Genomic DNA, 27232 nt, shown 5'->3' on the forward strand with positions numbered 1-27232 from the left:
AGCCAGTGTGCTCAGGCCTCACTCCCAAGGAGCCCCTGCCACTCTGTGCTGCTGCCTCTGTATCAGAGGCAGCAACGCAGGGTTCCAGGTGAGTGCTGGTCTGCGAGGGGAGCCAGTTTAAAAACCAGTTCCCCTTGCGGACTGGCTGCCTGTCGCCCTGTGATGTTGCCTCTGATACAGAGGCAGCAGCGCTTGGTGGCAGCAGCACCGGTGCAAGCCAGAACTGAGCCGGGCTGCCAGTACACTTTAAATACAGAGCTGCAGCGGGGGTAGGTCCCGGACATCACAGCCAGGACTGAGCCGGGCTGGCTGTTGGCCAGCTTGCTAAAAATGTACTGGCAAGGGGCGGGGAGGGAAATGCATGATGTCTGTAGCATTAACTATAAGCTTTTGCTTATCGGTTAATTGGTTAATCAACTACACTTTCCAGCCCTCACTGGTTAACCTTAACTGGTTAAACCTTCTCGTCCCTAGTCTACCATATACTCTTAATACCATTTTGTCACAGAACCAAGCATTTTAGCTGACCCAGTTCAGAGAGGGAGAGAAGTGTCCATCACACCAGGTGGCCCACAATCTGAAAAGGTTGAATTGTTGTCAGTAATGGCAGTATTGAGGGTAGGACTGTTTTTGGTAATGCACTTAGCAGAAACGTGGACTTAACCCAAACACTTAATGCCAGCTTTAAAGGGGCATTGTATTTGAGCATCAAATATTAGTGCAAATTGCAGTGATAAAACTAGATGAGTATAGCCTTCTTGGGTCCTGGAGCTCTTTGCCAGCATTAATTTGTTACACCTCACAAACCAGCCTACATCTGCAGGTTGGTTTGTGAGGTATAACAAATTAATGCTGGCGAAGAGCTCCAGGACCCAAGAAGGCTATACTCAAGTACCACGTATGTGGCAAAAGAAGCCCATGAGAGATCATGTGACTTGCTTGAGGTGTCACTCGGGGCAGTACTTTTTTCCCTCTATCTGGTAATGTTCTTTCGTGGAAGGAAACTCAGACAGGTTGGGCTAGCGTACGTGGGCTTATAGATGCTTTGTGGCTATAAGTGGTAGGGCACTGCTGTGTGAGGTGTTGTGTAAGTGGGGGGGCCAGCAAATACCACGGAGGGGGGAGTGTTTTCAAGATTCTTTGCACAGAAGAACTGGAATTTTCATTCCTTTTGCTTAAGGCATCTGTACTACTTGGTTCGCTGCGGAGTTGTTCCTTTGTCCCGTCGGAAGGCTGAGGCCGCAGGGCTTGTACATTGGAGCACTTGAGTAGAACTGAGGGTGCTCAGAGGTCTGGAAAAGGCCCCCTCCTTGGTGATGTAGGTTACACTGACCTAAGTGTCAGTGTGGATGGGGCTATGTTGGTGGGAGGGGAGCTTCTGCTGATGGAGCTGCTGCAACTCTGGGAGGTGGAGTGATTAGGCCCATCATCAGAGCGCACTGGCACTAGCAGCCCTGCAGCTGTGCCTTGGGAGCTATTCTGGTATAGACCAGTCCTTTGTGTTGTGTGGAGGTGAGAGCAGAGGGGGCTGTTAACAGCTCTCCAAGTGTAAAGGGGCCATCTGAAACCAGCGTGAATGTGCATCTGTCTCCTTGCCAAGGGCTTTCCGTAGCTCCACTGAATGCATGTGAAAGCTGGTCAGACGGGTAATAAAGATGAGCTTGTTTGCACAGTTGCCAAGACTATCTAGCAAGGCTGCCTTAAAAGCTCTGGGATGCACTAGATGGGTTTCTTGTTTCTCTTTCGCTGGCTTTTTCTTCCCAATCCGGCAGTCTGCCAGTTAAAAAGGGCCTGGCACCGCCCTAGCAGCAAGGCCAGACCTTTCCCAACCATTGCTGGTTCGGCACCCCCACCTCTCCGTTTCCACCCTCTGAGTACCTGTGCTATTGCCACCGGGTTTGCAAGTGAACATGGAAACTGTGGTCACAAGGAAGTCCCAGAGCAAGCCCTGGCCAGTGTCTGACACAATTAATGTCCCCGCCATCTAAGGGTAGCCTGGGTGAAATAAAGTCCTGACCTTGGTGCCGTCCCCAGGGATAACTCACAGGGCCTGTCCTGCGGGCTGCTCTGCTTGTTGGCAGTCTTGGCAGAGAGGCCTTTGATCTGAATTAGGGTTGTAAAAAGTCGTTTAAAAATGTAACCACTCAACCCCCTAACAGTTACGTGCACTGCGAGCTCTGCAGGATAAAGCTGACAAACTTTATACCTCAAAGCCTGCAGCGAAGCCTCCCTAGGATGCCCCTGCCAGCTCCACCCCCACCCCCAGGGAGCCAGTGTGTAACCTGCAGTGGAGGGGCCAGGTGGGCCCACCACAAACAGGGACTGCTCTGTTCGGAGCAGCCCCTGCCTGCAGCGGCCTCTGCAAGGCTGGAGCAGCCCCCTGCCGGAGGTGGACAGGGAGCTGCCGGTACCAGTTAACCGGAACTTGTAAGCCATTTACTTCCCTAATCTGACCGAGCTTTGAGATTGGCTTCCTCACTCCCCTAGAGTCAGTCCCTCCAGATGAGTTTTGAGGCACGTGGGCAAACTGGCATGGAGAAGAGCTTGCAGTGCATTTGTTCTGTGGAACTCAGACTCTTGTACTAGCATCTTCAGTGGCTGTGAATGCTCACACATTGTGTGGGTGCACTTGTAAGAATACAATAAAAACATCCAGTAAGCTCCTGTCTGGCCACGACACAGTTGGGGAGGGGCATAGCTATAAGCAAGTGTCTGTCTTGGAAATTGCTAACAGATGCACAGGGGAACTGGTGGCTCTTGTTAATGACTTTACAGATTGGCTTAGTCAGTGAAACTTCCTGCTGCAGTTGTTTGCTTGTGTTAAGTCTGGTGGTGATTATCTGTGTAGAAGGAGCTTCTAGGGGAGTTGGCCCAGGAAAGCTCATGAGACCATTTACATGTTTTATTAGTCTTTAAAATGCTACTTGTTGTTTTTTAAGTTTATGCTGTACAGACTAACTCGGCTACCACTCCGAAGTTCTAGGGGAGAGTTAGGCTGTGACTGACCCTGCTGCTTATCAGTGCTGTTTCATACACAGAGGAGTGGTGTTTGTTTGGTGGTATGATTATAATATTGGGGGGGGGGGGGTTTGTGTGTTGTGAGGTATCAGGAATTCCTGGTGGGGAAGGATTCACTTAAGCCTCACAGCAAATCAGGGAGTTCTCTCTGGTCTATCTCCATGAGATTTAACTTCCAGGCCTGCCGAAAAGCATAGAATTCCTGTGCGGCTAGAAGTAGACTTGCTTGAAAGAAAGCGCTGCTGCTTTTTCCATGATTTCCTCTCCTCCAGATTGTGCTGTATCTGCCCTTTGGGTGGGTTTATCACAGTAGTTCCTGTCTTGTTATCCAACTTCAGCGTGAATAATGCTGCTCCCGCTATTTGGTTTCTCTCTTGTTTACAGCTTAGTCATTTTTGTGTGAGTAACTAAATATTTAAACGAGATATAAGCGACTAGTCGACTATCTGATCAGCATAAGGTTATTGGATAGTCAGCTAGTCCCTCAACTAGTGGCTCCCCCCACCCTTGCTAGAAGCAGCCGGAAGGGGTGAGTGTGGAGGGGAGAGACAGCTTAAAAGCCAGTTCCCCCCTAGCGCTGTCTCTGCAGGAGGCAGGGGGTAGCAGGGACTGGGCATGAGGTATAAATCAGCTGATTCCTGGTTTGTGCCCAGTCCCAGGACACTGCGCTTCTGCTTTTTAAATGTATTAAGAACCCGGTGCAAAGCACGGGAGACACAATGCGAGCCAGGACTGCTGATTCCCAGCTTGCACTGGGTCCCCCACTGCACTTCAACCTTGTTAACGTATGAAGAGCCTGCCAGCTCTTCATACTTCTAAAAGGCAGAGCCGCAGCAGGGTTAGCTCCTGGGGCTGGGAGCTGACCCCACTGCAGCTCCCCTGCTTAGCGACTAATCAGCTAGTTGCTTAGACTAAATGTAACGTCCCTAATTTAAACTTAGTCCGTTATGATTCCCATGTGCCTAAAGGTTTTCAGGTGGGATCTGAACTTGTGTAATTCCCTGGTACCACTTGCTGCCACGTGGTGCAGCTCCCCCGTACATCGGTGGGGTTTTCCATCACTAGAGTGATTGACTGTGTTGGTGGTGACCACGGTTCCATTGACCCGTTGTTCCACGTGGTTGTATCGATCAGAATGTCATGCAGATTTGTTAAGGTTCCTTTACACGGCCCGAAGTAGTGTGGCCTTGTAAATGGATGATTGTAAGTGATCAGAACTGGTCTGAATTTTTGGACTTAAAAAAAAAATCCTATCCAGTCGCTTTCTGGAGATGTTTATTTGCCAGAGTAAATTGTGAGCTGGTTCCCAGCCCTGACTTGCTCTTTATTTGCCTGCGAGGTAACACTGAGCAGCTGGCTGCATAGATTTGTTGACTAATAACTAGAAATAAACGGTCAAACTTAGTTACATTGCTCTAGGCAAGGGGGCTTGGGGATTTCCTCCAATGCTCCCTACACCCATTCTCCATCCACTGTATCCTAGTTTAAATAAATTACCAAAATGATTGAAACCAGAGTGATTATAGGGTGGTGTTTTGGCAAAATATGCAGAATTTTAAAATTTGTGCAGAATTTTTCATTTTTTGCAGGACACAGTCCTTCAACCTTTTAACTCCTTCGGCTCCTGTAGCAACCTAAAGGAGCTTCCTGTGTGCAGGAACTGCTGGGCTAGGCCATGGAGTTGTGCAGACTGTTTGGCACACATCCATATTGCTGCAGCAAAAGTTTCTTTTTTTGTCTTGAAAGAAGGAAGGAAGCAAACCTACAAATGTGAAAGCGAAGGTTCTGAAACCAGCATTAACGCCTTCCATTGTGCGTGTTGCATGGTGTTGCACATCAGACAGCTATGCCAAGAATTTAAATTGGGGAGTTCCCGCAAACCCTACCTATCCTCCTCCTCCTCTGTCTGCTTGATTTCACCTTCAAGTCTTTGCACAATCTCATCTCTGCTTGCTCTGTATCTTTGCTTTTGTTCCCTCCTCCCAATCCTCTGTCCGTGCGATTTTCTGTATCTGCACCTCAGTTTCACACCACCTTGCTGGCCGGCTCTTGCACCGCAACCATCGTCTTCTGTCCAACGTCCACTGAAGACACGATACTTCTTCAAATCCTTCTTACGAAGCGTATAGGTCTGCTCGTTTCCCGAGCCCATCATTTTAGCCAATTGTATTGTAAGTTCCTCAGGACACGTATTGTGCCTTACTGTTTTGAAACGTGCAGGGGATGTTTCTGACAGTGCAGTGGCTGTGGCAGGAAGCCGGCAGCTGTGGGGAAGGTGTGTGATGCAGAGCAAGGATGGTTTCTCCTCTTAATGTGTTCTCCACCTGGAAGACCTTTTTCCTCTTAATGGGCTCAAACTAGGATTTGTGCAGAGGCTTATGTTTAAAGCGCCTATTCTCTGTCAGATTATTGGACTTGGTGACTAGTAGTAAAGCTGTAATTTTGTGTTGAATGACTGTGGGAAATCAGAGAGCACCTCTGGATTTATTGGATATTGTAACAGGTATCCAGTGCTTGGCTGTGCATCGCTGGTCAACTTCCTTTCTGCGGACTCGTGCTGTCAACCATCCCAGGTGGGGTGTCTTGGCTCTGAGGTTACGGAAGGCAGAGGCAAAATAGGGTCTAGTACAGAGGGGCTCTGTAGGCGAAACGCATCTGAGTAGCTTGTCTCAGGAGGAAGCTGAGCTGAGGTTTGTTGTTCAACGAGAGCTCGGGGAAGGGGTCAGCGTGGGCCTTACCGAGTGTGTGCCAACAGATACTGTAGTGCTTTGTCATAGCCTCGGGTTGGGACAGGTGTCTCGCTCGCCCTCCTTGTTGTGAGGCTGTGTTGGGTAGTGGTTGGTGGGCAGGTGTGAATCTCCAGAGGTCAGCATCTACTCCTGACTGCTCTGCATAGTGTCTGTTGCCTCTGGCCACACAGGCCTGATTTATGTTAGGTCCCTGAGCCTGCCAATGCAGCCTTTGTTGGAGAGAGGCAGTACATACCTCTGCCGGGGGCTCCATCCTCAGAAGCAGGAATGTGGAGCCTTCACGCTGCTCCCACATGCTGCTGACCAAGCAGCTAAGCTCTGTCACCAGCGCAGCTTCCTTCCCTCTTCCTCCTCCAGCCCTGCGTCATCTGGTCAGTCTGTTCCCTCTCTTCTGTTTTCTCAGCTCCTTCCCTGTTCTCTCCCGTACTTCCTTTCACCAAGGCCCCCAGCCCCATGGCTGCTGCCTAGCGACATGGGGACACTGGACTTTGCTGCTTCCAGGGGGAAACTTCACGGGAACGTATTGACTAAGGGTTTGTTTTCAGTGCACTGTTCGCTTGTGGTGCAATGTTAGTGTTGCCCCAAACCTGGCCCTGCCCATACACAGATCTCTAGCTTGAGTTAAGCGAATACCTGCTCTGGAGTGAAACCGGGAGTTACCAGGTTGAAGGATAATGTGTATTGTATGTGAAAATAGGAGAGTCATGGTGAATATTACAGCTGCTTCCAAGCTCTTGTTTCCCTAGATCTGCAACACTTTGCGGTTCTGATCAGTAGGATATTCCACCTAAAAACTTTGATGTGCTTAGCAAATATTAACTGAGTTTCACCACACACGTGTGAGGTAAGCAGGCAAATATTATCCCATTTTAAAGATGGAGAAGCGGAAGTGGGAAATGACTTGCCGAGAGTCACCAAGTCCAGAACAGAACCCACATCTGCCGAGCCAGTTGTACTTGAATTGCTAGACCATGCAGCCTCTATAAATGTCGTTAGCTGAGTGGAGAATTTCTCATCCACCATGTCATCTCTCTCGTTGGGTCTTGCTCTGATGCGTGCCCTCCAGGCAGTGCAGCTGTGATCTCTCTCTTCCTTTGCAGGAAAGGCTGATGTGTTTGCTGCTGCTCACACTCTTTCATGAAACAAGCTCCTTCTATGTACCAGGCGTAGCTCCTATCAACTTCCACCAGAAGGACCCCGTAGAAATCAAGGTAGGATGCATGTCACAAGAACACAAAAGAGCTGGCCTAAGAACTTTCCAAAGGTGGCGACAACAATAACACCAAACCGTTTTCACAAACTTGTGACCTGGCTGGAGGAAGGCTTCTAGCATGTTTATAGCATGGTAGCCAAGAGGGGCTATCAACATCAATCATTAGGATCCTGCCTCTAAAATTCAGTGTTTTTATAACCTGTCAATAAAAGGGCCTTCCGGACCAGACCATCCTTCTCCTCCTCCCTCAAAGTCCCAACTTTATTGTTTGGTTCTCTTTTTGGCCACCCATTTCTTCTCTGAAGTATATCTTTGAACTTGGCAAACAGCTGCACCAGAATCCCTATAGGCCTCTCTCAGCTTGGCACAAGAGGTTTCCTAGCAGCACTGGTTACAAAATGAAAGTAACCAGAAGGTCTCTGTTTCCAGTACTGTGAGTGATACATGCATGACGTAACTGAATGCAATTGTCAGCCGGGCAGTACTTGGGGGCCCCGGCAAAGCAAGAAGTGACATTGTCCTGCAGGCGATCAGATAAAGCCAAGGATAGAAAGTCATTAGCTCAAGTCAGTTCCCATGAGCTGTCTCCCCAAAACAGGAATAAACTGAAATCCATCGTATGCCCTGTCGTCATCCTCTAGAATACGCCATGGAGATGGCAAAGGCTGCCACAAGCCATTCATTATCATTTACACCTGACTCTGGAACAGCTTCTGTCCTGCTTGGGGGGGCGGGGGGAGTGCGTGCGCGCACGCGCGTAGACTTTGTCTCCAGACATTAGCATACTTAAAGCTGTCTCTTTATTCTAAAGCTGTAGGCTTAATTTCTGACTGGGCAGCCAGGAAAGTAGATGTCTGTGGAAATGCTGGAATTGGCTAGTCCGGCACTAAGCACATGGCAACTTGCTTTCTGGCTACAAACCCCCTGACGGAAGCTATTTTTAAGCAAACAAAACGAGCCTTGGAGTACAGTAAAATCACAAAGTAGCCATAGGAGGTATTGGATTAGAACAGTAACTCTCAAAAGGAATTTCAAAAGCCACGTGTCCTCCAGCAATGAGACCGGTTGGCAAATCTTCCTGTATGTTGGCAGTAAGTGAGATTGGCTTCCGTTCTAAACAGCTCCAGTTTGCCAGAACAGCTGTGTCTTTTCTATTGAATCTTTGCACCTCAATGGTGCCCTACATCTTCGTGGGTACCCTCCAGCAATATTCAGTTTTGTCACGATCGGTTATCTTCAGAAACAACTTCTGCTTGACACTTCATGTAGGACTGAGATGTGACCAGGGCCAATCTAGACTACAAACTTTTGTCAGCAGAGCTGTGTTGGTTGGGTGCACAGAGAGCGATCTCTGACCAGAGCTGGGAGTAAAAGCCCCGACTGCAGATGCAGGTATTCCCACAAAAGTGCAGCTTTGCTTGGATGAGCTTCTTCCACACAGGGAGTGCCCTGCCAGGTAGAGCAGTTGTGCAGAGCTGGCCTAAGAACTTTCCAAAGGTGGCGACAACAATAACACCAAACCGTTTTCACAAACTTGTGACCTGTTCATGTGCTTCAAAAAACAGGCACGGGAGAGGTTCGAGGGGACTGTAGCTACAGGTAGGGATGTGAACGACTAATTGACTCTCCCATAAGCAAATGCTTATCGGATAGTTGACTAGTCGCTCTCCCCCTCCACCCCCCGCTGCCTTTATCAGAAAGAGACAGCAAGGGGGGAGGAAAGAAGAGGGGTGCTTCAAAGAGGCAGCGCCGTGTGGAGCCTGGGACCAGACCCTGGGCTCCACGCTGCGCTATGGCTTTGGAATGCCATGTGCAGCCCGGGGCCAGCTGGGGACTCCTCTGCTGACTTCATGTTCCATGTGGTGCTGCTGCTTTGAAACGCCACATGGAGCCTGACGTCCGGCTATCTGTGGTGTTTCAAAGCGGCGGCAGCACCACTGGGGACTCAGAGTCCCCAGCTGACCCCGGGCTCCCTGCAGCACTTTCGCCTTTGAAGTGTAGCAGCAGCCCTGGGGCTGTTGCTACACTTCAAAGGCAGAGGCGCCCTTATCGACTAATCGAATAGTCGATGCAAATTGCACCGACTATTCAATTAGCCAGTTCATTGAAATTTTACATCCCTAGTTACAGGGGAGTGATGCTCCAGCTGTATTGGCCACGTCTGCTTCAGGCATCTCCCTGCTACTTAAAGATGGGGCTGCTACAGCAGGTGTGGCACATAGAACTATGAATAGGCTGCAGAGGGGAAGAAATTTGGACTTTATGGCAACTCCCATGTCCCCTTTCCTGGATCAGGGCTGCAGATAAAGACATGGACCTAAGGTATCGGGTGGTGGAGACAGTGACATGGTAAAACCTGAGCGCGACACAGAACTCCCTTCTGGCATTCCAGCGCCCTAGTTAACTTTGCTGGAGCCGGGCTCGCTGTGAGAGCTCTTGTGCTGTAGAGAATGGCCCCATGAAGCCTGGCGGAGGTGGCAGGCTACCGATGGCAGTTACTGAGGTACTGTGGGTGGCAAGAGGGTTGCCTGTGGTTTTGGTGGGTGAGGATGGAGAGGGCCGTTCAGATGGTCTAGGTGGGGAGCCAAGTTTACAGGTTTTTTTCCCCTTTGAAATTAGTCTCCTGAATGAGACTTCAACTTCTAGCTGCTGTAGGGCGAATTGGCAGTGGTCTGAGTGTTCAGCAGGTTGCAGAGGGGAGGATAACAGCTGCTTCTCTCTTCAGGCGGTGAAGCTCACCAGTTCGCGTACCCAGCTGCCATACGAGTACTACTCACTGCCCTTCTGCCAGCCCAAGAAGATAACGTACAAGGCTGAGAATCTGGGTAGGTTCCCACCCCCCAGCGTGCCCCTCGTAGGTATGTGTGGTGCTGGTTTGGCCTGTGCTGTGTCCTTGGCTGAGCAATAGCAGCACCTGTCCTTGGAACACAGCAGTACGTGCATGGCATGGGTGGGAGCGGCTCCAATGAGCGCATGGCGAAATGATTGCGAAAGTAGCCTGTGATGGCTTGTGTCATCAGCGGGGAGGTTTTCTCCAGTGTCCCATGCTCTTCTTGCAAGCTGATCGGAAGCAGCAGCAAGTGGTGGAATCGCCATCCCCAGAGGTGTTTAAGTCCCGGCTTGACCAAGCCCTGGCTGGGATAGTTTAGTTGGGTTGGTCCTGCTTTGGGCAGGGGGTTGGACTCTGACTCCTGAGGGCTCTGCCAGCCATGGGGTTCTATGAAGCGGGAATTCCCAGTTAGCCAAGAAGTGATGGGGAAGCAGTACTTTGGAGAGCTACTATTTCTGTAGTTCTATCAATGTACTTGGTGCTTCACACAAGATCTTTGCTTCAAATTGTCCTTTCCCACGTCTTTCTGTACAGTCAGCATGTGCTACAGCCTCTGCAGCTTCCTTAAGGCTCTGTTGTCCAGCTTTTACTCACTCCATGATATGGAGTGTGCTAGAAACCCTGCGGCAGAATCATTGTTGCTTGATAATGGGGTGTCTCACCCTCCAATTGTCTGTTTCTTAGGTGAGGTTCTGCGAGGGGACCGGATAGTAAACACTCCATTCCAGGTGTTCATGAACATCGAGAAGAAATGTGAGGTTCTATGTGACTTGCCCAACAAGCCAGTCGTCTTGACAGTGGAACAGAGCAAGCTGATTGCTGAGCGGATCCAGGAGGATTACTATATCCATCTGTGAGTTGCCACCAGAATTTCGGAGTAGCCGGGATGGGGGTTGGCTTGGCTGTGCTGTAGGGATGTTAAAATTAGATTAATCAACTAATCGAATAGTTGATGGAATTTCCATCGACTATTCAATTAGTCGATAAGGGCACTTCCGCTTGGAAATGTAGCAAAAGCCTGCCCCGCTGTTGCTACATTTCAAAGGTGGAAGCTGCAGAATGAGCAGAAAGATTGAAACTCCACATGAGGCCTGGAGCCAGGGCGCTTCTGCTTTGAAATGTACAAGAGCCCCAGTGGGGACTCTTGTACATTTCAAAGTTGGAACGTTGCCACTGCGCCCCTGCCCCTCCCATGGAGCTGCAGGGAACCGGCTTTTAAGCCGGCTCCCCCCAGCATCTGCGTGTCTTCCCCCAACACCTTGCTGCCTCTTTCTGATAGAGGCAGCAAGGCAGAGGGTGACTAGTCGACTAGTGTGTCGGCTACCTAGTAAGCTTTTGCTTATCGGACAGTCAGCAAGTCGATTAGTCACTTACATGCCATCTGTGCTGTGGGCTGGATTCATTTGAAGGCATGGTGTGCTTTCAGGATTGCTGATAACTTGCCTGTGGCCACACGGCTGGAGTTCTACTCGAATCGTGAGGAGGAGGAGAAGAAGAGGGAGAAAGATGTGCAGTTTGAGCATGGATACAGGCTGGGTTTTATGGACAGTAATAAGGTAACTTTGTCTTGAAACTTCCTGTGTAAAGCCTGTTCGGGACTCCGTACGAAGGGCACCTTGTGGCCTCCATAAAAGAAGTATTGAATTGCATCATGGTGTTAGAAGCTGCAGCAGGTGAAAGGTTGTGCAGGGTGAAATATGGTATTTTAGCTCCTCTGCCCGAGGTTATGTCTGCACTTACACTCCAGCAGATAGCAGCTGTAGTAGTTTATCAGAGTGGACATTCCAGTGATGGGAGGGTTTCTCTTGTCACTGTAGTTAATCCCCCTCCCCACCCCCCATTGAAAGGCGATAGCTAGGTCAATAGATAAATTGTTCTTTCAACCTAGCACTTCTACACGGCGGGCGAGGCTGCTTAAAGTGTGTCACCCAGGGTATGTCTACACTACCCTCCTAGTTCGAACTAGGAGGGTAATGTAGGCATACCGCACTTGCAAATGAAGCCCGGGATTTGAATTTCCCGGGCTTCATTTGCATAAGCGGGGCGCTGCCATTTTTAAAACCCCGCTCGTTCGAACCCCGTGCAGCGCGGCTACACGGGGCACGAACTAGGTAGTTTGAACTAGGCTTCCTAGTTCGAACTACCGTTACTCCTCATTCCACGATCACTGGGGGACCTCCGCTCTTATGGACTAGGGAAGCTGATGTACTTGCGTGGAGCTGCTGTGCCTTGCCCAGGTGTGACGGGATACAGTTGCCCCAGAGAAGCCGTGACTAGCCTGTGACAGCCAGGATCCCCTGCAGTAATTGTCTGGTGTCCTACTGATATGTTGTGGAGCAGTAAGTTCAAAGGAGCACCCGCTGCTAGTGGAGTTGTTGAACAGTTGGCTGGGTTCTGTCCCTGTATATCTGGGGTCATCTGGTCTGAAATCAAGTGCAACAGTGTCATTCCTGTTTAGACCCAAAGCCTGAGTCTGTTACTGAGAAGAGGAGCCCCGTTCCTTGTCTCGCTCTGAGAGCTCAGAGATTGCAGCCCAGATGGATCGAGGCCTTGCCCTTCTGGGGAAGGTGCAGCTGTTGCCCCAGCTGTTGTCTATTTCTATTGAGCTGCTAACACTTTTTCTAATGTCCGTCTGTTCTAGTTCTACCTGCACAACCACCTCTCCTTCATCCTGTACTACCACAGAGAGGAGGTGGAAGAGAACCAGGAGCCCACCTACAGGGTCGTGCGCTTTGAAGTGGTTCCTCAGAGCATTAAACTTGAAGGTAAATTACATAGTCTGCTCTGGCCTGTGAGGGTGGCAGTAGAGCTCCCTACAGTCTCTGCCATCTACATTGCAGCTCCAAAGTAGAACCTAAATCCCAGCTGGCAAGTTTCAGGTGCAAAGCAGACTTGGACATTGGAACGAGAGATTTTGAAACAGGCCCCTATAAATCATAGAATCATAGAACACTAGGACTGGAAGGGACCTCGAGAGGTCATCGAGTCCAGTCCCCCACCCTCATGGCAGGACCAAATACTGTCTAGACCATCCCTGATAGACATTTATCTAACCTGCTCTTAAATATCTCCAGAGATGGGGATTCTACAACCTCCTTGGCCAATTTACTCCAGTGTTTGACCACCCTGACAGTTAGGAACTTTTTCCAAATGTCCAACCTAAACCTCCCCTGCTGCAGTTTAAGCCCCTTGTGTCTTGTTCTATCCTCAGAGGTCAAGATAAACAAGTTTTCTCCCTCCTCCTTATGACACCCTTTTAGATACCTGAAAACGGCTCTCATGTCCCCCCTCAGTCTTCTCTTTTCTAAACTAAACAAACCCACTTCTATCAGCCTTCCTTCATAGGTCATGTTCTCTAGATCTAAATAAAAGCTCCTCTGAAACCAGACCAGTGGGATGCATGCTGGAAACTGAAATGCACCACGTGAAAGGTCTTTTTGCATTATTAACCTGTGGAACTCATTGCCTCTAGCTTTAACAGAGGCTGATGGGGCTCAAAAAAGACAGCAGGCAGAACCATCAATGTGGATAAGGAGAACATCCACTGCTATGCTGGATGGAATTTTTAAAAAAAATTCTTAGATGGGCTACGTGTCCACCTGTCTCAGGGTACGAGCAAACCGCTTGCTGTTGAGGTTTGGAATGAGACTCCCTCAGCTCTGTTAGACTGTCATATGCCGGACTAGGGATGTCAAATTTAGATTAATTAATTAGTTGAATAGTCGATGGGATTTCCAGCCACTATTTGATTCGTCTATAAGGGCGCCTCTGCCTTTGGACTGTAGCAAGACCCCTGCTGGTATCTTGCTACAATTCAAAAGCGGAAGCCCCGCAGGGAGTGTGGGCTCCCTGCGGCACCTGAGCCTCTGAAATGTACAAGAGACCCAGCTCGCGCTGTTTCCTGCCGTGCCTCTACTTCCCCTACCTCCCGTGGAGCTGCTACTGGGGGGACCAGCTCCTGCTCCTCCCCCTTGCTGCCTCTCTCTCATAAAGCCAGCAAGGTAGGGAAAGTGACTAGTCCCATCACTGGTCACTTATATCCCTGTGCAGGACCCTGTTGGACACAGGGGATGGCAGGCGATGGACCCTGGTCTGATCCCATATGGTAATGTGATCCTGCCACTGCACTGGCTATGGGAGGAGCTGGGGGAAGAAAGAGGTTGATGGGTTTTCAGTATTTCTGATGATGCTGAGGATCCACCTGGTTGTTTCTCTTCAAACCTCTATCTTAAGTAGGGGTGTTACATTTTCACTAATCAGCTAATTGAGTAGTTGATGGAATTTCCATCGACTACTCGGTTAGTCGATAAGGGGGGTGGGGCGCTTGCTATCCCGCTGCCTCTCTCCCTTTGAAATGTATAAGAGCGGCCCACGGCTTCTATACACTTCAAAGGGAGAGACGCAATGGCTTTCCCTCTGTGCCTCTTCCTTTGAAATGAGGAAGGTGGCTCTTGTACGTTTCCAAGGAGAGGAGCAGCGACAGGTGCGATCAGGACTGAAACAGTCCTGAAAAGCTGGTTCCCCCAGCGCTTTCTCCATGTGAGCGGGGATTGAAACAGTCCTGCTTGCGCCCCTTTCCCGCTGCCACCCGCAGAGACAGTGCTGGGGGAACCGGCTTCCCCCTCCACTGGCTCCTGCTCCCCCACCTTGCTGCCTCTTTCTGATCGTCAGCAAGTGGGGGAAGCGACTGTCCCTAGTCTTAGAGGCTCGATCGCTGTAGCCTCCATCTTTCCAGCTCAGGAGGGGCTTGACCAGGACACCCTGCAAGCAGTGTTAATGCTGATCCTTTATTGGCTGAAAGAACAGCGCTTGAACAACACAGGGCTGCTCAGCCAGCAAGGCAGGGGACTCGCTGTCCCCACAGGGCACACTGCTCTCTCCAGTGAGTAAGACTGTGCCATAGCTCTCCAGGGGAAACTTGCTTGCTCCTCCCTGTGTGGTGGAGAGAAATATTTGGTGCATATAACATGTGGGTATTTTCTCCGGTAGATCTGAAGGCAGATGAGAAGGGCACGTGTATGCTGCCTGAAGCTGCAGGCTCAGCCCCTCAGGAGATAGATCCCACTAAGAAGAACCAGCTGCTCTTCACCTACTCTGTCCATTGGGAGGTGAGGGCGTCGGGGGGACTTGGCTGACCTGTACCCTGGGTGGGGAGGAGCATGCACATGGCACCAGATGAAGAAGAGTGCCTGATTGTCTGTGACAAATGGGGTAGTGGGTGTGTGGGTAATGAGCCGGCAGCGGGGGCTGGCTTTTGGGGCATCGGATCAGTTTCTGCTGTTCTTTTCCTCCAGGAGAGTGACATTAAATGGGCTTCTCGCTGGGACACCTACCTGACCATGAGTGACGTGCAGATCCACTGGTTTTCCATCATTAACTCCGTCGTGGTGGTTTTTTTCCTTTCCGGTGAGTGAGGTCCTAGGAGGGGGGTTAATCTCCCCATTGCTGGCCACTGAGGGTCAGGAACTTGCTTTAAATGCCAGCGGCAGGTGGGCGTGTCTGAATTCCCAGACAGGTGCCGTACGCAGAAGGTCTTGCCAAAAGTCAGTGTGTGTGAGACTCTCACTCCAGGCAGCACCTTTTGGAGTCGGCCGTTGGCTTGTTTCTTGTATGATCCAGTTGCATGGAGGAGTCCTCTTCTGCCATGCACCATGCTCTCAAGTGTTGGTGTGCGGCTGCCTCCGCCCCTTAGTGTTCTACTCGCTGGGGTGGGGGGAGGAAACAAACCTGAATAGACAACGTGGCTTTGCACATAAGGACTCCTCTGTGCACGCCGGAGGCAATGGCAAAGCTCCTGTCGACAGCGGTGCTGCGGGAACAGGCTCTGGGCAAGCAGCTGAGCTGCTTCAGTTGTGTAGCCTGAGCCCAAGCGCTGCAGGGATGAGAACTGACCAAGGGACGATGAGTCTGGGCGAGCAGGGGTGGCAGGCTCACCCGGGAGCCTGGTAACAAGTCTCATTCTCTCCGGGTTTGTGTGTTCTAGGTATCCTCAGCATGATCATTATCCGCACCCTCAGGAAGGACATCGCCAACTACAACAAGGAAGATGACATTGTACGAAACGTATCTCTTCTGCGGGGCGCGGTGTAAAACCAGAACGTGCGGGAAGGGCCCTTCTGGCCACGCGGTTCATTTCCCCACCCCCACTTCGTTAGAAGCACCCTGGCAGCGGGGGGCAGCTGTGTAATGAGCGGAAGGGGAGGATGATAGGATGATGAGCCGAGCCGCTGGTACGTTCAGCAGCCCAGCTGCCGGGAGCTCATTACAGCTGACTTGATTAAATCCTGCCAGACTTACTGAGTAAGTCGCTAGTTCCTTGATACACGCACGTCCTGGTATGCGAGCCAGATTGAAAGCTCGGCTTAGATGCCTTCGGTTTCACATCCCAGAAGAAAGCAGAGTCTCTTGTCAGAATGGAGGGATCCCTGACGTGGCACGGGTGCGGGGAGGGACACCTCTTGAAGGAGCCCGTGTTTCCATTTGGGTGATGAAATTGTAACCCCTCCTTTTCTGGTTTTGCGACAGGAAGATACAATGGAGGAGTCTGGTTGGAAGCTTGTGCATGGAGATGTCTTCAGGCCTCCACAATATCCCATGATTCTCAGCTCCCTACTGGGCTCTGGAATCCAGCTCTTTTGCATGATCCTGATAGTTATCTGTGAGTATCTCCCTGGGCTTGAGGATCCTTACCAGGAAGGGAAAGAGTGAACTGGATAGGCCTGACCATGAGCAGAACTTCAGCAGCAGGGGATCCTCGCCTCGGGATGAGCCTCGAGTGTTCTATGAAAGTAGAACGGGAAGGGACCTTGAGAGGCATCGAGTCCAGTCCCCGGCCCTCATGGCAGGATCCAGCACCATTGAGCCATCCCTGCCAGGTGTCTGTCCAACCTGCTCTTCAATATCTCCAGTGATGGAGATTCCACAACCTCCCCAGGCAATTTATCCCAGTGTTTAACCACCCGGACAGGCAGGAAGTTTTTCCTAATGTCCAACCTAAACTTCCCTTGCTGCAGTTTAAGCCCGTTGCTGGCTTTGCCCTCTTTCAGAGCTGATTCAGACTACAGAGCTATCCTCGGAAGTTCCAGTTTAGGGGCTGTTCCCAAGAAAGAGAATCTGTATGTTGGGGGGGGCGTCAGCTGGTTTTGGGTGCTGGGGTCCACCAGTGATCTGAGAGCTCTGTGTTGGGATGGCTGTTGGGGCTGTGGGAAGAGTTAACGGTAGAGCACACGGTGTATTCCTTAGCTGCACCTGGGACAGTAGTTGTCAACACTAAGAGGTTTGCAGTGTGTTGCTCCTTGGGTCTTGCCTCTTGAGCCCAGCATGGATACAAATGTCCAGCTGCAGATGGACATTGGTATCCACTGAACTGCAGAACTCTGCTCCCAGGAGAAGCTGTGGCCAAAGGAGAGGAAAGGGGCCAGTGTCCGCTGGGGTAGATTCTCCCAGCTGTGTCTTGTCTGGGGTCGGTGCAGCCCACAGCTGGGAGGCGTTGCAGGCGTGAGGTGCTGGCCTGTCCTTTGGCCGCAGCATCTCCTAGGAGTAGAGCCCTGCGGTTCGGCAGATACTGAGGTCTGTCTGCGGATATCAACATCCACGTGCATCTATGCGGGGTTGTACTTCTCTCCGTCCTTGTCTCTGTTCGCGGGGGGCTGTTGGTCTCAGCTATGACTGAGGAAATGAGTTGTGGTGGGGAGGTGAAGCATTCCAAGGCTGCTGGGTTCTGCTGCAGACAGTGAGACGAGGGCCCCTCGAGTGAGAGTTTGCTAGCACACGTCCATCTGTGGCCACCTTCTTCCTGTGTTTTGCTTTGCAGTTGTCGCCATGCTGGGGATGCTGTCGCCATCTAGCCGGGGCGCCCTGATGACCACCGCCTGCTTTCTCTTCATGTTCATGGGGTAAGCATGGCTCCTGCCATTAGGCCCTGCTGCTGCCTGTCCGATCTCTGGAGATAACCTGGCTCCTTCCTGTCCTCCATCCTAGGGTTTTTGGTGGGTTCTCTGCTGGCCGTTTGTATCGGACTCTGAAAGGCCACAGATGGAAGAAAGGGGCCTTCTGTGTAAGTGACTCTGCGCTCCTTTGCTAAGGCAGAATACGCTTGCTGTGTTTGGCAGCAGTTCAGCATCCTGTTGTGGCTGGACAAGTGGGCATGGCCCTGCTGTACTGTATAGCGAGAGGCTGCGTATGGGGTTGGGGTCCTGGCAGCAATGTGGGGGAGGAGAAATCCTGGCGAGAGGGGTGTGTTGAGTCTGGATCACAACAAAGCAGAAGGGCCTGGGGGCAGGATCACAGGCATGCATGAAACAGAGGGGTGGATAGCAGTGTTCCTTATAAGCTGGGTGTTGTGTGGCCACTCCGGAGAGATTCAAATGCCACCCAGCTGATTAGCAGAGGGCCCACAGCTGGGTTTGTATTTCTACTGGTGGTGCACATGCATTGGTGCACATAACAAAGTTATTCCAGACATGGACTAAATTTGCACATGATTGGAAAAGATTAGAGGGAACATAGGTGCAGAAAACACAACTATCCCCCAAATTTACCCCAGTGATGGGCCCATTAAGAATACCTGGGGCAGTAATTCCAAATCTTTTCCTCTCATGCCCTCCCCTTACTAGTAAAGGAATGTGTTTGCTTCCTCCTGGGAGTTGTGGTGTGGCCGGAGGTTGCTGGTGGCATCTGGGGAGCAAGGTTCCAGGGTGTACCTCCCAGTTGGGAGATCAGTGACCTGGATGATAGGAAACTCCCACTGGTTTAACATGTGTTCTTTCCCACAGACGGCAACCCTGTACCCTGGCGTAGTCTTTGGTATCTGCTTTGTCCTGAACTGTTTCATCTGGGGGAAGCATTCCTCTGGAGCGGTGCGTACCCACCTGTAGCAAACCAAGCTGGGTGGGGTGGTGGTAGAGTTCTTGGGAGGTCGCTTAATCTCTGGGCTCTGCTAGTTTATGGAGGTGTCTGCAGCCAAGAGCTGGCCCTGTCATGGGGCATGTCACAAAGCGCGTTTAAGCTGCTGGGGTCTGGAACACTGTTGAAGAGAAGCGATCCAGCTGCAGATGCCCTGGAGAAGGAAGTTCCCTGGGCTGTGCCCTTTGGGAGGGCCGCAGTCTGACATGCTAACTCCCAAAGACGGGAACTGCCTAGAAGGGCAAATCGGTCGGCGTTGAAAAGGCCCTGCCCGCGCTCCCGGCAGCGTTTGATGTCCCTGGACACAAGTGGGATGTGAGCAGGGTTCCAGACAGCGTTCCCTATGGGCTGGCACTTGGGCAAGAGACGTTGAGATGATGCCCAGCTGATGGGCGGAGTGCCCAAAGCCAGGCTTTGTGTGTCTCTTGGTGGTGCACACACACTAAGCTCCGCACAGGGACGGGCCAGATTAGCAGGAACGTGGGCTACAGCTGGCCTGGGCAAAATCCGGCCCGCCGAGGCAGTGGAGAGCCCCAGGCAGGCTCCCCTGCTTGCCCCACAGACTGTGCAGAAATGTGGCTGCAGGGCTCCATTTCTGTGTTAAAACTGGAGGGGAGAGGGGGAAATTTTAGGAGCTACCCCGCCCCCAGCACATTCCCATTGGCCGGTTTCTGGTTAGAAACCGGCCAATGGGAGCTGCTTGTTAGAATAACAGGCAGCTAAGAAGAATCACACCCCCTCTCCTGGGCTCAGTGGCTGGCCAGGCAGGCTGGGATGTTTTAAGCTCTGCAGCAGGCAGGCTGGCAGCTGGCAAGTCTCTTGGCCACAGCCTGCTTCTGGCCCCCCAGCCCTTTCCTTCCCCAACTCTCTGCCCCCCCCCACTCAACATACTCAAACCCTCTATCCCTCTCACACCCCCACCCAGATCTGGCACCCAATCTCCTGCCCCAGATCACGGTCCCCTCCTACCCTAGGTCACATCCCCAACCCCTGCACTCCAGTCCCCTGCCCTAGGTCACAGCCGCCTGCCTCATCCCAACTCCCTCCTACACTCCAGTCCCTTACCCCAAGCTCCCTTCTGCACCCAACCTCCATCCCAGACCCTGCATCTCCATTCATATCGTGGAAGAGTGCGGCTCTCGACCACTTTCCAAAATCTTGGAGTGGCCCCCACGGGCTACAGGGAGAGGTAAAGGGATGCCTGAAGGCCAGGCAGGGTTGAGCCCAGGCCAGCTGCATTTCCAGCTGTGATTCAAATGCTGCAGGGGAGATGTTAACCTGTGGGGACCACAAGAGAATGAGAGACTAGATAAAACGTATGGGATGCAGCCTCTTAGGTTCAGGTTCTGTTTGCTCTGTCCTGTATGGTCACTACTGAGTCTCTGTCTTGAAACTGGCCATAGCCTGAGTTCCTCCACCATTCAGAGGGACTAGGGGTTTCAAGATCTTCAGGTTTGGAAGCATCTATACTCCCAGAAACAGCTAATATTAAAGTCTGTGTGAATGGTAGAACCTAAAGGATTCCCATGGTGTGATGACAAGCCACCTCTGGTCCCTCCCTGAAATCTGACGGCTGGCTGGTGAGCCAGACTTTGAAAAGCCTGGTCTGATTGTTGACATTGGTGGATTTGGTGGGTAGACTTGGGAGGACACTAGCGGTGACACTTGGTGTGGTTCCAGGTTCCCTTCCCCACCATGGTGGCCCTGCTGTGCATGTGGTTCGGTATCTCCTTGCCCTTGGTCTACCTGGGATACTACTTCGGATTTCGCAAACAGCCCTATGATAATCCTGTGCGGACCAATCAGATTCCAAGGCAGATCCCGGAGCAGAGGTGGTACATGAACAGATTTGTTGGGTGAGCGGCAAGTATTTAGTAAATCTGATGGTTTGGAAGACTCCCCCAAATCTCTCTGCCCACGCTACAATTCGGCCATCGGGTGGTCTCTGGATATGACAAGTGAATTGCAGGTGTGTGGGTGACCCCTCCCACTTAGTTTCTCAAAAAATACCAAACATGGCGGGGGAAAAACTGGTTGAGCAAAAACTTTGGGCGACCAAAGTTGTTGACCCAAACACAAAACCCCCCAATCGCGCGCACAAAAAAAAGTCACGGCGCCTTTAAATCCCCACAGTCCCCCCCATCCGATGCGGCAGGGGAAGAATGACCCAAGCGGCCTTCTGTCCAAGAAACAGAAAATACTGGACATTTTACATGTCCAGTATTATCTGTTTTTTTTTTACCGGAGAGAAGCCGCAAATACCCCACTGTCCGGATCAATACCGGACACCTGGCAACTCTACTCCCACTGCACCTCACTTTATTCATTGTAATACTGGGCTGCTCAGAGGCATAGTAAATGTACCCTGGTCTGTAGCTTAGTACCTCCGAACTGCCTACCTACTTAGATTTAAGTGCCAAAAAAGCAGGACTTGCTCTCTTAATTGAGAGACTTATTCCAGCTATATTCTTTGATCCCAAATGTGTCTTATCTGGGTGGTGGTTTTTCTAATCTTTGCGTGAAGACAGTCATGTTTTTGCTGGTAACAGAATTTCTCCCTCACTTGTAGGATTCTGATGGCTGGCATTCTCCCTTTCGGAGCCATGTTCATTGAACTCTTCTTCATCTTCAGTGTAAGCATCAAATCTGCCCCTTTGAAATAGGAATTCTATTCCTGCTGCATTGTACCTTTGAGAGGGAGAGGGCTTATCCACCTGGAATGGAGTATCTTGGTGTGTGCGTGCAGGAAGTGGGTAATGGCTTTGCTCACACATGCATGCACGCTCACACTCAGTGGAAAGTCCTGGCCACAGGTATTCCAGACTGGTTTCTTGCTGGGGTCTTGTGAAGATTCTGTGGGTTAGCTTTGATCTGACAATCTTCTTGAGTTGTTCTTCGCAAAGGACAGCCAGGTGAAGGGGTGCCCCATGTTTGCTACGAAGCACAGAAACCACAGGTGTCAGGCTTTTCAGAGGAGACAAATGTATTTCCTTCCCATTTTCACCTTCACATAGCATGGGACTGGAAGAACTTACAGGGGTCTTGTTACTGCGGAGAACACAGTCTCAGAGAGGGAACTGTGAGAGTCTGCAACTTGAAAAACAATGAGTAGTCCTATGGCACCCTAGAGACTATGTATATATAGTATCCGCTCCATGAGCAAGGATTCTTGGGAAGGAAGGCAGTACCATGGTGGCTCTTCCCACTCATACTATCCCTCTGAGATTGCTTGGCCCCTTTCCCTTAGATGTTCAGAATCCAGGCAGCTATTTCTTGCTTGGTTGTGTGAACTCGCTCCTCCAGTCTCTTTCAAGGCTTACTGTGACGTATACCAGGTTTCATGTGTCTGCTAGATCCACCCTAGCAGTGACCTATCACTTGGGTCAACAGTTCTGAAAAGTTAAATGAATGTTTACTGATTTACACCAGTGTCTTCCGGTGCTGTGTTGTGCGAGGAACTTATGCCGCCTTTGTTCCAGGCGATCTGGGAGAACCAGTTCTACTACCTCTTCGGCTTTCTCTTCCTGGTTTTTATAATCCTGGTGGTATCCTGCTCCCAAATCAGCATAGTCATGGTGTACTTCCAGCTCTGTGCTGAGGTGAGACAATACCCCGTTGCAGTTTCAGTAGCGCTCTGTGAATGGCCCTTGTGTCTTTCCAGAAATGTTTACTCGATTGTTACATCACTGTAGAAGCCTAGTCTGCTGATGTGAAGCCCAAATGTAGAAGGTGCTGAATGCCCTCAACTCCCACAGACTTCAAGGGATGTGGGCTGCTGTCTGAAAGGGAGCTGCAAAGGGAGAGGTGCAGGAAGATTAGTTTCAAATATAATCCGTTCCTGGAGAAACACCTCTAGTCTGCAGCCAGCTGAAGGAGAGCTGTGCCTTGTTTCTCATGGCATATGCCACAGCAGCGACCTGGCAAGGGGCTGGCTTTCTGTTTCAATAGTTGTCCGATCTACTTCATTTAGAAACTATTTATGGTAGTTTCTTCTTTAGAAGATGAATGAATCCCTAAGTGGGAATTTTGTTTGTTTTTGTTGTATAAAGAAAGGCAGTAACCTGCCTGGTGTGGGGATAATTCATATTCCACGTGGGCCAAAGAGGCAATATGGGTCATATCTACCTAGGAGCCCCAGAGGAAAATGAACTTGCAATAATGCAGTCTCTCTTCTATCTTGTCAGGATTATCGCTGGTGGTGGAGGACCTTCTTGGTGTCTGGAGGATCTGCCTTCTACGTATTGATTTATGCCATCTTTTACTTTGTGAATAAGGTATTGTCCATCCCCACTGTGTAAAAGTTCTACCTGTCCTGAGAGTGTAGTAGAATTTGAAGAGTTAAGGCCTACTGGGTCATTTTGGTTCTAGTCCATCCACTTGTCAGTACAGTAGACTTCCGATAATCCAGAACCTATGGGATTTAGGTGGTGCCAGATTATCAAATATGCCGGACTATCAGGAGGTACTATAAGCAGCTTATATATATACTGTATATATTATATACAGTATATAAAGTGTTCTTAACCCTTTTTATTGTACATACTGTATACAGTATACTGTAATGTTTAGATTTTTTTAAGCCTTTTTTTACCCTTTTTGCTTAGTTCAGCTGCTGCCGCTGTTAACTTGTGACTCTTTTTTTTTTTTTTTTTTTTTTTTTTTGCCGAAGCTCACTCACTAGGCTCTTGCCATTTTGATGCCGGACTATCAGGAGTGCCGGACTATTGGAGTTTTACTGTACATGGCTATTTTCGACAGTATCTCTCTCCCTCACTCTCCCCCCCCCCCCCCCAATTGTTGAGTGCACTTTTGTGTCCCTAGAAACAATTCTATTAATTACCTGAACCTTCTTGCACTTGAATGGTGTATTTGGAGACTCCAGTCTGGCCTGCATTCATCTATGGGGAGTAATCTAATATTTGCCTAATGTTCTCAAATCCTACCTTGGCGGGATCATCACCAGGTGGGGTGAAATTAATTCGGGTTGGCTTACCTGTTCTCTTTCTTCTGGTGGATCCCAGCTGTGACTTGAAAGGAGCGCTGTATTCTAGGGGAAGAGGAATTTAGCTCCTATGTTCAACTCCTCGTGCTTTCCTTTTTCACTCTGCTTCCCCTGACGCTCGCTTGTGGAAGAGTAGGCCATTGACTGAGCTAGGGAGTTGACTCTTAGCATCACTTTGTACTTAGCCTCACTTTGCTTTTTCTCATCTATTTTAGCTGGATATCGTTGAGTTCATTCCCTCCCTACTCTATTTTGGCTACACTACTCTCATGGTCCTGTCTTTCTGGCTCCTCACTGGCACCATTGGCTTCTACGCAGCCTACATGTTTGTCCGTAAGATCTACGCTGCTGTGAAAATAGACTGAAGATTCATAGACTCAGCACAAAGCAGATACCTCTGTGTGCATTTCCTCCTGGAAAGGAAAGGAAGAGCGGGGAGGATCCTTTTCCAGTTCTTTTAAGGAAACAAAACCCAATGGTGGCGTGATGAGAGAAATAATAACTCCTCATTTTGGAATGTAATTTTTGGCACAGCGTACATGGATTCTGGGACTACTTCTGGGGGGTGGGGTATGTAGATTTTAACTTCATTATTCCAGAGTCCCTTTTTTGCTAATTCATTTTTTTTATGTTGAATAATGAATGAATTTGAAACAGCAATGGAAACAGTTGTGAAACACTTTTTTCAGCTCTTACGGCACTTGAGTTCAGGGAGCGTTTTCAGACCTATACCACACAGGGTTTGTCTCCTGCCTTTGAAGAGGTGGAGCGTGCTTCAGACCACAGTGAGAGAGGAGGATCTTGAAGGCTTCTCCTGCATGAGTGAATCTGGCATGCTTTTGACTATAGCAATTTCAGTTCCAATTGGTTTACAGTTCCATGGAGGTGCCATTGAGAACCTGGCAAGTGCAATTTTGCTCTGAGAGGGCTTGAGAACCATAAGCCTCTGCATTGTTTCTCCCTCCCCCTACTTTTGGACAGCATATGCCATCCCAGATGCATAAACTGGAGGGGCTGAGACGGGCAGAAGTGATTCTCTTCTGGAAGAGCTGAGTCGCCTTTAGTGGCAGCATGATGAATCAGAACATGGCATACGACAGGCGGCGTGAACACATGTTGGTTCTAGAGCACAAGACCCTGTGCCCTGGAGAACATTTGAGGGACACATGGTTTTGTTCCACTAGTTGCTTTGACTGGCCATATGAGGAAGCAGAACAGCCCCGCTTCTTGGGAGAGGGCTCGGAGGCTGGGTAAAGCCCTGTGTAGAGAAACTCGTTACAGTGTTGCGTTAGTGCCATGAAATCTCTGCTTCCATGTGGGGACACGTCTACTACAAATCGCATGTAGGCCATATGGAAACAGCCGGAGGAGTTGGAGTGAGTGGTTCTTGAGGATTTCCTCCCTCTTCTGTTTCTTAAAGGGGAGGTGTGCGTCCCACACGCTCTGTCTCTTGGCTGGTCCTGCTCTCAATTGCTGTCTTCTGTTCTTAGACACTTTGCCTCCAGGGAGCAGGAAAGAGTCACACCTGAGTGACCTGTATTCCGCTCTTTGCTGAAAAATGGGATGATCCCTCTGGAATAATTCCTGATATTCTATAGGGGATTCCTCATTTCCCATGGCTGGAGGCCTGGCTGTGGCCATGGGAGGCATGTTTTAAAATACATTTGAACGATTGAGTAATTGAAAACAAAGCTATGGCTACTAGCAAATCTAGTCCCCAAATGCAGTGAAGCCTCCCTCCATCCCCATATCTATGGGGTGACTTTAGTCAGGGCTATAAGAATTTTTTATTTTTTAATATGACAGAAATCCCCAAATATTCTGCTCTGTCACAGGCACCATTCAAAGACTCTTAACAAAACCCCTCTGTGTTGCTAACAGTTAGTCAAGTATATTTGAGGCTTTCTATCACCTTAGCAGTCCCCATTGAGGCTGTCTAAATGGTTCTGACTTTCAATGGTGACCCTTTGTTCCCCAAGCAAGAAGAATGGAGAACTAGAATCCCAAATCATTCAATTTCTCTGCATTACATCTCACCTAATAATCCTCAATTACCCAGCCAAGAATCAAGGATGGAAAGGGGGCTTGGGATACACTATTACCTGTGGTGTGGGATCCTTAGTAATCTCTGGTTTTGAAATATTTTTCTCTGAGATTCTGGTTGATTTCCTAGTGGAGAGTTTCAGCTAGCATGAATTTCTCTCCCTCCCTCCATACTGTTTTATCTGTATTCTATTCTTTGTATTTTTAATTAATGTATGTATTCTGTGTCCGACTGTAAATAAATATGCCATTGTCCTGTTGTCCTAGTGTCCTGTGTGAGCAGCCTTTCATGGTCTCCTCTCCCATAACACCTGTTTTGATACAATCTCTTGTTATTTAAAAGACAATAAAGCTCGAAGTGGAATTGCAGTAGGAAGTACAATGTGGCTTTGCTTAGGGAGAACATCTAACTTAATTACTCCTGCAAAAGTCACTGTAAAGTTAGGCTCTTCCCAGTGCAGCATGTTCCTCATACTGAGGCACAATTTTGTGTGGCCAGAACAGAGATCTGGAAGTTGGGGTTTTGTTCCTGGCTATGATACTGACTTCCAGTTTGATGTAAGACAAATCACTATGGTTATGTCTAGACCACAACTTTTTTTTTTTTTTTTTTTTTTTTTTGGACAAAAGTACGCAAAATGCACTCCCTTCCTCCCCTCCCCACTGGGCCAAATTTCAGGAAAAAAACCTCTTTTGGAAGATTCCTTCCTCATGGAACGAGGAAGACAGGGCTTCCAAAAAAGCATGTCTGCTCTTCTGCCAAAAAAAAAAAAAAAAAAAAAGTTGAAGAGCAAACACATTCCCTGGATGCAGCAGAGTTTTTTCGGGATACCAGTGGTATCCCGCAACCCCCCCCCCTCCCCCCCGCGCAGTCTAGACGTATCCTTAGTCTCTCTTTGTCAGGTCTGTCACCAGTAAAATGGGGATACTTCTCTGCCTCCTGTTCTTTTCTCCCTGCAAAGTTCTGTAAGCTAAGAAAATTAGATCTGGACCTGCCTTCTTGCATAGATCAATTAATGGTTTGCATCACATGGTAGAGTTGCTGTTTTCCAGACTGAACAATGTTGCAGAAGCCCCAACGGAAGTTATGTGGTTGCTTCTATTGGAGTTCCCGTTGCACTCTTTAGACTGGAAAACAGCAATTGGAAGTGTACTAAGTGACTAACCCAGGTTTCAGACTCTTTCAGAAAGAGAAATTTCTGATAGGATGCACGGTGCCTCCCTCCATGCCCAGTTATTTTTGTCTGGGCACAATTGTTGGGCTAGTGAAGCTTTTAAGAAATGCAGGCGGCTTTATAGTCTCTGAACAGGGAAGATGCTGGATTCTTCACTTACAGGGAAATCATGGGTCAGTTGTAGAGCTGTTAGCTTTTTCTGAGAGAGGACTGCATATGGGTTAAAGCAAGACTAGTTTCAGGCTTGTAGGTTCTATTTCTGGCTCTGCGAATGAGTTGCTGGGTGTGGAACCAGTG

General features: G+C 49.7%; 1 protein-coding gene across 1 annotated transcript in view; it reads left to right on the plus strand.

The window, feature by feature from the left end:
- The window catches only part of TM9SF4 (transmembrane 9 superfamily member 4), a 31695-nt gene extending 5675 nt beyond the window's left edge, over positions 1-26020 (plus strand). Inside the window, exons 2-18 of the mRNA XM_075900836.2 lie at positions 6869-6979; positions 9707-9806; positions 10496-10664; positions 11238-11367; positions 12453-12576; positions 14801-14919; positions 15106-15217; positions 15795-15865; positions 16337-16469; positions 17625-17706; positions 17792-17867; positions 18586-18669; positions 20396-20571; positions 21285-21348; positions 22195-22314; positions 22900-22989; positions 23933-26020. Of these exons, the coding sequence (XP_075756951.1) occupies positions 6869-6979; positions 9707-9806; positions 10496-10664; positions 11238-11367; positions 12453-12576; positions 14801-14919; positions 15106-15217; positions 15795-15865; positions 16337-16469; positions 17625-17706; positions 17792-17867; positions 18586-18669; positions 20396-20571; positions 21285-21348; positions 22195-22314; positions 22900-22989; positions 23933-24082 (1911 nt within the window). The 3' untranslated portion in view covers positions 24083-26020. The remainder of the gene's footprint in view (positions 1-6868; positions 6980-9706; positions 9807-10495; positions 10665-11237; positions 11368-12452; positions 12577-14800; positions 14920-15105; positions 15218-15794; positions 15866-16336; positions 16470-17624; positions 17707-17791; positions 17868-18585; positions 18670-20395; positions 20572-21284; positions 21349-22194; positions 22315-22899; positions 22990-23932) is intronic.
- Positions 26021-27232: the final 1212 nt, after the last annotated feature.

This window comes from Pelodiscus sinensis, chromosome 17 (genome assembly GCF_052426305.1).
Source record: "Pelodiscus sinensis isolate ZL-2025 chromosome 17, ASM5242630v1, whole genome shotgun sequence".
In the NCBI taxonomy this organism is placed as follows: Eukaryota; Metazoa; Chordata; order Testudines; family Trionychidae; genus Pelodiscus; species Pelodiscus sinensis.